This window comes from Limulus polyphemus, unplaced genomic scaffold (assembly GCF_000517525.1).
Source record: "Limulus polyphemus unplaced genomic scaffold, Limulus_polyphemus-2.1.2 Scaffold76794, whole genome shotgun sequence".
Lineage (NCBI taxonomy): Eukaryota > Metazoa > Arthropoda > Merostomata > Xiphosura > Limulidae > Limulus > Limulus polyphemus.
The window spans coordinates 2,283-11,780 of record NW_013742390.1 but is presented as its reverse complement, the minus strand read 5'-3'; the positions used below and the strand labels follow the sequence as shown (position 1 = coordinate 11,780).

General features: G+C 34.7%; 1 protein-coding gene across 1 annotated transcript; it reads left to right on the top strand.

The window, feature by feature from the left end:
* Positions 1–864: 864 nt before the first annotated feature.
* LOC111084441 (neurexin-3b-beta-like) lies at positions 865–4,392 on the top strand. The gene has a single exon (XM_022381152.1). The coding sequence runs from the start codon at positions 932–934 to the stop codon at positions 1,802–1,804; it is 873 nt and encodes a 290-aa protein (XP_022236860.1). The 5' UTR covers positions 865–931; the 3' UTR covers positions 1,805–4,392.
* Positions 4,393–9,498: the final 5,106 nt, after the last annotated feature.

The window sequence follows — 9,498 nt, the reverse complement described above, 5'->3', positions numbered from 1 at the left end:
ATTCAGATCAGTACAGATAAACAGGTATGTTTCTTCTTATTCAGATCAGTACATATAGATCAGGTATATTTCTTCTTATTCATATCAGTACAGATAGATCAGGTATGTTTCTTCTTATTCAGATCAGTACAGATAGATCAGGTATGTTTATTCTTATTCAGATCAGTACAGATAGATCAGATATGTTTCTTCTTATTCAGATCAGTACAGATAGATCGGGTATATTTCTTCTTATTCAGATCAGTACAGGTAAAAAAGGTACATTTCTTCTTATTCAGATCAGTACAGATAAAAAAGGTATGTTTCTTCTTATTCAGATCAGTACAGATAGATCAGGTACGTTTCAGTCTTACTCGAGTAAATGAAGCCTGGATTACCGTATTAACCCGAATATAATGCACACTTTTTCTTACTCCAAATGCCTCCCGAAAATTTGACGGCGCATTATATTCGCGCACGTTCAATTTTATTAGGTATTATACTATCAATATATAGAAGCTACCACCGAATATCATTATTGCATCATTAAAGGTTTAAAACAATGATGCATGTACAATGCAATGGATAGGATGGATGATGATATGCTGTGAGAATCAGAAGAGGATGAAGCAAAGGTTCAAAGAAACAAATCCAATGAATGTGATGAATTCTATGGTAGTGACAATTCTAGCGATGATGAAGATATATGTGAAGATGAATGATTAGCTTAAGGCATTATCATGTATAAACTTTTCAATAATTTTTTTAAAAATTGACACGTAAAAAAATGTCAATGAAAGATTTACAAAAATGTTTAATACACCAATAGTTGTTTACTATATTTGGAAACTATTCAATACATTTTGTACAACTGATGTGTAAACAAATACATTTTCTTCAATTTATCCTTTCAAAATTGGGTGCGCATTATATTCTGGCAAATACGGTCTGTATGTTTATCACATTCAGGTTAATTCAGACTGAATTAAGTAAGTTTTATCCTTATTTGGTTCAGTGCAGATGGATTAGGTATGCTTACTTTTCACTCAGGTTGATGCAGATAGATCAGATACGTTTCTTTCATGATGTACTGAATTATATTTCATTTTGTTTTGAATGTTTTCTTTCAGATGAAGATCTCATAACTCCTATATTCATTCCACCCACCTCCAAACTACCTTCACCTACCACCACCCCCCAGTTGAAGGAGTGGCCTGTAGAAATGAAGCACAATGGTGAGACATTGTGTGATGATGAAGAGGATTGTAGGGAGGGCTCGGGAATAGAAGATGGGGCATTTACTAGCCCGCCCACTAGTTACCACCTACCAGGTAAAATGGAGTCTATGTCGGAAGAATCGGTAGAACGAGCTTCACCGTTTACTGTTCAACCTCTCCCCTTCTCATCCACTTATGGTCATCTGGAAACAAGAGGTGAAATCCATAGCTACGACCTTACACGTACCACACCTTCAGTTTACCAAGTGCCTATTCCAGAAGTCACCAGACAAGACCAGGATTTACAAAACCCTAAAGAAAAACCGAAAAGCTCTGCGGACAACACTGCATTAGTTATTGGAATCATTGCTGGTGTTTTAATATCTATAGTTTTTGTAGCACTGATTGTTTACAAGTTGAGAAATCGAACTGATGGCACTTACAAGATTGATGAAAGTAAGAACTACTGGTTTGCTCCGGTTTCTAACAGCCCTGCCCTTCTTGGTGGACAGCAAGGACATACCAACAGCATTCTGAAAACTGCCGAAAAAGATCGTAAGCTTCCGAAGAAGGAAAACATAAAAGAGCTGAAGGAGTGGTATGTTTAGACTTCCTTGGAGTATATAAGTAATTGATGCTTCTGTACACTTGCTCGTTCAGTATCTACTAATGTTTAATTAGGTAAATATGTGCCAAGTAGAAGATTTTCTAGAAATCACACCAGATTAAAGAAACTTCAATTTAGGATCAGTCGATGAGAATTTGTACATAATCTATCCAGAGATATAAAATATAGTGCCAAGTTAAATGCTTCTCTTCGGGGCATCACATAAGTATAAAGAGGGTACCACCTCGCCTTGTCGTGTCTATATGTCACGACATAGCGCATTTCTGTGAGTTTTTAATGTGTAGTGTGTGCTGTACCAGTATATAGTTGGCGTAGAAATTGACTAACACTGCTTTGCGTGATACATAGTAGATGGCAACCATCATGGTTAACCAACACTGTTCTGTGTCCTATGTTGTACATAAAAGCCATCAAAGTTGACCAATACTATTCTGTGTATTACACATTACGTAACAGCCATCATGTTTAACCAATACTATTCTGTGTACTATACAGTAGATAACAGTCATTGTGGTTAACCGATATTTTTCTGTGTATTATACAGTATATAACAGCCATCATGGTTAACCAACACTATTCAGTGTATTATACAGTACATAACAGCCCTTATGATTATCCAATGCTATTCAGTGTATTATACAGTACATAACAGCCCTTATGATTATCCAATGCTATTCAGTGTACTATATAGTACATAACAGCCTTCGTAGTTGACCAATACTATTCCGTGTACTATACAGTACATAACAGACATCATGGTTAACCAATATTTTCTGTGTATTATGCAGTTGACCAACACTGTGCTGTATGCTACACAGATGTAAAGCTGTCTTCAAACTTGACCGATATTGTTCAGTGTGTGCACCAGCAAATGGCTTTCATCAAAATTGACCAATACTGTCATGTGCGCTACACTAACATATAGTTGTTTTTATGACTGGTCAACACTGATGCGTGTGCTGCATCAGGATATAATTTTTATCAGAATTGACCAACACTTTTGTACTTTTTGTTTTGTACCAACACTTTTCATCATTATAAACCGGAACACTTTTCTCATGGGTGATAATAAACATAAATCATTCAGACTGGCTAAAACAGATATGGTCTTATGTTTATCAAGACCAGCTATTGAGAGTTTACGGTGTATGTAATATAAGTGCAATTCCTGGCAGAATAAGCCAAGCCTGTATTTCCGTTTCGGTGTGCTTAGAACGTCACCCTGTTTGATACCACTGCTGTTTCATCAGTCTGTAGTGCAGGAATTATTATTGTGGTCCAGATAATTTTGCACTCCTTCTCGGAGTGGACTACCCGTGTTCTAGTAACGTTTATGACCCAGTCTTCAAAGTATTATTTACTTACTTGGGGAAGTAAATTCTACAAGGCTGTAGATGAAAATCTATAATAAAATGTACCTGCGAGGTGAATAAGTTCGACAAGGTTGTAATATATGTAATGAAATATGCTATTCTGTTTCTTTTCTAGCCCAAAGAACGTCATATTAACGTAACAGTTTCAGCTTGAATTTATTACAGAAGGGACAATGTTTTGTTAAATGTGCTTGTTAGTATAGCTGTGATTATAGGAGCGGAAAACTGTACTGAAGATGTTCAATATTGTTATTGTTTCAATGTTACAAAGCACCTGTAAAAGAGGCTAGACCTTACAGTGTTTCTTTGTTGTGATATTTTCAGTCCACAGTCTCTCTGTGAAGACTGTAAATGAAAAAAACAACAACTTTACTTTCAGTGTAAGGTAATTTGTTGATTATCAACTGATTATTTAAGCTTTACATTAATTAATTCGGATATCGTTTGTTTAAATATAAGCTGTATCACTTTCAACACTTTAATCACGTAATTACTACAAATCTTATTTTTGATACAGCTGTTGGTGGGATAGATTTATTTGGTTACAAAGATTTGCCTTCAACAGTGAGACATGGCCACGTACGATATTCTAATGATAAATACATTCAAATTCCATAGAAGTCAAATCAAATTATTTTATGTAAGATATTTCCAGCTCTATGTCGTTTTTATGTAAATAATTTAATACAAATACATTCTTTTGTTTGTTGATAAGCGCAAAGCTACCTATGCTGTGCACACCGTGAATATCGAAACCAGAATTTTAGCGTGATAAGCCGTCAGACTTACCGCCCAGCCACCGAATGAAAAATAAATTAATATATGGTTGAGAAATAAAGCAAAACTAAATTTCAAGAAGGTAAAACTATTGCGTATGGGCAAAACTCCAGACGAAGAAAAATTTGGAAGTACTAAGAATCAATTAGATAAGATTACTTAATTGGATGAGGATATATATATATATATTTATACTTTGAATATTGCACGTGATCATGTCTCACTCTGAAAGACCACACGTTGTAAATAAATTATACAATCCCACCAAAACCGTTTCAAAAAGCTTTACCGTGTTCGAGGGTACGTACCTCTTTAAAATATAGTATAAATATTATTGTTTCGAGAGACTTATTATTAATCTATCAGCAAGTGAAACTCTCCTGTTTTTGTGGAATAGATTAATAAAATGAATGTTAATACGGAGAATAACTTCTTTTAGAGAGTATATCATAACAATATTAGGCATATACTGATCTGACTTTGAAGAAGTTACCTATTATACACGTAGCAAATCTATGTGTTTTTATCTTCAGTTGAGACAAGATCAATAAAAATGTAATGGGAATAAGGATCGTAAAAAAAGTACACAAACAAGTTGAATCAAAATGCAAAGATTATATTTTAAAGCCTACAACTAGGGACTCGTTGTAACCATATTAGACTGGATATAGTGTCTACGTTATTTTCTTAAGCTACATATTCCTGTTTTGGCTCCATGTCTACAGTACTTATAAATTTTAGTGATCAAAATAGCTTGAGAAAATAATGTAGACTATTTTCAGCCTAGTTTTTTTTGTTGTTGTTAGAGTCCCTAGTTGTAGGCTTGAAAATGTAATCTTCACATTTTGATTCAACTTGTTTCTATACTTTTTTTTTGACAATCCTTATTCCTCTTTTAAATTACGAATTTTTAATTATCTTGTTTCTTAAGTTTTTATGCCCATTTACGGGGAATATATTTTAAGCTACATACGTGCATATGCATTCAGTTGAATGTAGCATGTCCTTCAACAGTTTATTGCTGCATTGGCTTTTTCTCCACCCAATCATTATTTGTTGAGTAGGTAGTTTTGTGCCTGAGGTTTCGTGTAAACACGCGTTTAACAAACGTCGAGTACAAAGGAAGCCACTCACAACAACATCGCATATATTGTTTATTTATAGCCACGTCAATCAAATTTCAGTGAAAAATCATCAATTTCTTAATATGTCATAGATATTTGCAGCATTTCATATAGTACAGGTAAAGAAAAACTTTTCAAAAAGGGAAGTCAATTTAGGGATGGCTAATATCAATGCCATCCCTACTATCTTGTTTGAATTGTTTTTTAAGGATTGATATTTATCCTACATTTACTTCCTTTTTTGAAAAGTTTTTTCTTACTTGTTTGCTTGTTATTTTAAATGCAGTGATTTAATATACACAGGAAGGTTGTATTAGTAGTTATGGGGGGTTACCTCTGTGTCCAAAGGATGCCGCCTCAGTGAAGATCACTGATTGAGAGCAGATCAATGCATGTCGCCTGAGGGTTACATAACTATTACATAATATGTACACCTGAATATTATGTAACTGTTACATAATATATAGGAGAAACATATAGCTTAAGTGCCACTCACTAGAGTGTGCGGCTATGTTATAGAAGGAGGAATATCATAGTTCGATACCAGAAGGTTTATTACTATAGGCAGCTGGTGATGCCAAGGTTGAACTGTGTTTCTACACGAAGTGGTGCCAGAGAGCACGTTGCTAGGTCGCCATGACATCAGAAACGATGACGTCCACGAAGTGGATCAACGTATTTCAACATATAATCAATGGCTAGATATAATATGATCTAAATGCGATACAGTCGTTTTATATATAAAACAATTCACTAATTCATTAGTTCTATATTTAATCATACTTATTTAAATATCATGCAATAATTTAACATATATATACTTGTACTGTCACTAGTTTGACATTATGCTACCCATATAACCATGTTCTTGACAAAATATTTCATTTTTTTGTTTCTTACGATATTGGATAAGAAAATACACAGCCGATTTTGGTTTAACTTGCTGATTACAGATTAGTTTCTATATTTATGCATACCTTTTACAATTATTGCCCTGAAAATGATGTTCATTTAAATATCATGCACTTTCACTAGCTTGTCTTTATCTATATAACTATGTTATTGACAAAATATGGAATTTTACTTACGTACTTTTTACAGTGGAAGATGTTTTCATTACTAAGGATAGTGGGTGCAACTATAGCGTGCGGTCTACCGGGAATTTTACACTATAGCGTGCGGTATGATCATCATATAAACAAAACATGTAAAGATGTTGAACAATAGCAGTCTACCTGGGATATTTACACTGCTAAATAATTTATTAATGATCATTATTATGATAAAAAACAAAATTGTGCTACATAATTATTTTTAATGACATACACTTCGTACCACATCCTTAACAAATGATTTACATTTAAATCCTTTAACGATAAACACTTCGTATATCATTTACAAGTGTTACTTCAGGCAGACAATGTTCGGTAGGATACTGCTGTTTACTCTCACAAGTCAATGAAACAACTATTATAACATACATATTACTCATTATTTGAATGAGGCAATTATAATAATCAATAATTTACTTTACATACTTTGATCGTCCTGAAAAGGATGATTATTTGCTACAACTAAGTATAATAAATGAACGACTTACTGTTTATCCACACTCATACAAATGGTGTGGTCAGTGATGTCCAGGCCAATAAACTTTGAGTGTTATGAAATACAAAGGTTGTCACGTGGTCACATACATACAGATGATGTTACTAGAGTGGTGTTCTATAAACAGAAGATGATAAGCTCATTGTCTCAACGTGTTAACAATATTTATATTTAATTACATGTAAAACTATTATTGAATAAAAAGTTCTCAACACAATATTTCTTTTTAACACTTTTGTTTGCCTAAACAAGGTGAGACTTTCATTTCTATAAACCGGAAATTCCATTTCAACTAATTAGTTTTCCAAATGAACATAAAGACCTTTAATTATAAATCAAATGATTATTTAAAAATGTTTAGTAACATGAACTTACAATTACCCCGCAAGGATCGGTCCTTAGCCACAAGCTCTATAACGTTTTTGTAAACGATATACCCTTTCCCCCGTTAATATATACATTTACCTCACAATAAGCTGATGACATCAAGCAATGCTCAAACCGCAACATCCTGAGTTCTAAGTTAGGTGTCTAAATGATGTAACAAGTGGCGCGTTGTCCTTACTCACACAAAAACACAAGCTATATCTTTTCGCAAAAGAATCAACAATCCAAGAAAAAGTTTAGAAATCTAAAACTACAGCTTAATAATACAACAATCAAATTCTCTAACCACATCAAGTTCCTAGGTTTAACCTTCACCGCTACTCTAAATTTGTATAAACACTTTAGGGTAATCATAACGAGAACCAGTACTATAATTAACTATCTAAGAAATTGGGAGCAGCAATAAAGGCTGCTCCGCCAAAACTATTATCACAATTTACAGAGCTTATATCAGACCGCTTTAAGAATATGGCAACGTGATAACGTGTAACATGACAGATAAACAATATAACAGAATACAAGTACTTCAAAATAACGCAGTTAAAATAGCTCACAAACTACCAAGGTACACTCCACCTGAATACATTCACACCCTGACAGAACTCCCTCTCTTAAAAGAGCCTTTTTCAGACTTGTGTCCAAATATTATACGCGCTCAACATCAAGAAGCACAATCTCAAGACTGTGCCCAAATTGAGTCCACATCGGCTTCATGGACAAAGTACGTATCCCCCCTTAATATGATTAATAGTGTCACGATCTAAGTTGAAACCATTAGACTTATATGTGAAATAACCCAAATGTATGTATGGGCACTGAGCAGATAGTTTTTCGGCGCTTGTCCAGTGAAAGTGGTTTCTCTCCACATCAGAATTTTCCGGCTATTGGATCTATAGATCCCAGGCCCTGAGAAGAACCGCATCTTGTATGATTAAATCCTAATTATCCTTTATCGTTAAATATAAAACGCAATTTCTTATAACGTTGTAAGTATAACCGTTTCTATCATATTCCAAACATTAATCTAATTGTTATGGTCTTTCCTATATTTAATATCCTTAAACTCAAAATTCACAGTTATATTATATTAATCAAATTGGTTCAGCAGGACGTTCTGCACGCTTCATGTCTCTGCTGGTTTCTCCGATGCTGACCATTTCATTGCCTGACGTCACCACCATGTGAGTAAACAAACACACGTACGTTCCACATGCTCCAGCCTCGTCGCACCTCTACACTCTAAGCTTCTAACAAGATAAGCTCTCCTTCGTCTCGTCTGATCTTCACTGCTTTCTCTAGATGCTTTTATGGCAAAGATAGTGTTACCCTCCTAGGTTAGGAAGTAATATTAAAATCCTAGTCGATCACTCAAATAAGTATAACTACCATACCTACCAAGATGCCTACGAGTCTATTCACCAGTAGATCAAAATCTTAAATCCGCGTGTTGGGGCTGAAAAGAAAAAGCAGTTTCTGAGCGCCCCACGTTGTCTCTCAAGCCCCGAAGAGGCTTGTGAAATTTCAAACCTAAATTAGTACCAAGTTCCTTCATTCATTCTCGGGTTCATTGCCACCTATGGACTTCCATTTCTTCAGCACGATGCCAACTGTCGAGCTGAGAATGTTAAATTGTTGGGCAATAGCACGTACAGACATTTTCCCCAAATGACACCAAACTATCCTTCCGATCACCTTTATAGGTCAAACTATTTGCACATTTCGTCGTCATACCCATTTTCCTGCAATCAGAGGTGTGTCTCATGACTTTTGGTAGGATAGTGTATTTTCTTAAGAGTATGTCTAGAATTATATTCCTTAACACCCTCTGATCACAATCACCTGACAACAGTATTGGTTCCACTTGCGTATGTACCGAGACTTTGACATACAGTGCAGTTATGTACTGTGGATCTGACATAAAGTTATATACTGAGGCTCTGACATATAGTGCAGTTATATACTGGGGCTCTGACATAAAGTTGAGTTATATAATGGGACTCTGACATGCAGTGGAGTTATGTAATGGGGCTCTGACATGCAGTGGAGTTATGTAATGGGGCTCTGATAAAGAGTGAATTTATGTACGGGGACTTTGATAAACAATGAAATTATGTATTGGGGCTCTGAGAAACAGCGAAACTATCTTCTGGGGCTCTTAAAAATAGTGAAATTATGTACGTGGGACATTGACAAATAGTGGAGTTTCTGAATAAATGCTAAAGAAATGTTCTGACGAAAAGTTATCTAAGTTCATTTAAAAACATTTGTAAATTAATACAGAAAACTTATTCTAAATGCTTCATATTCGAACTCGACACTATAGAGAAGTAAAGCAGTTGATGATTACATTGTATACAATCATCAGCTCGAAACTGTTTTTATGGATATTTTCGGCTTTAATCGGG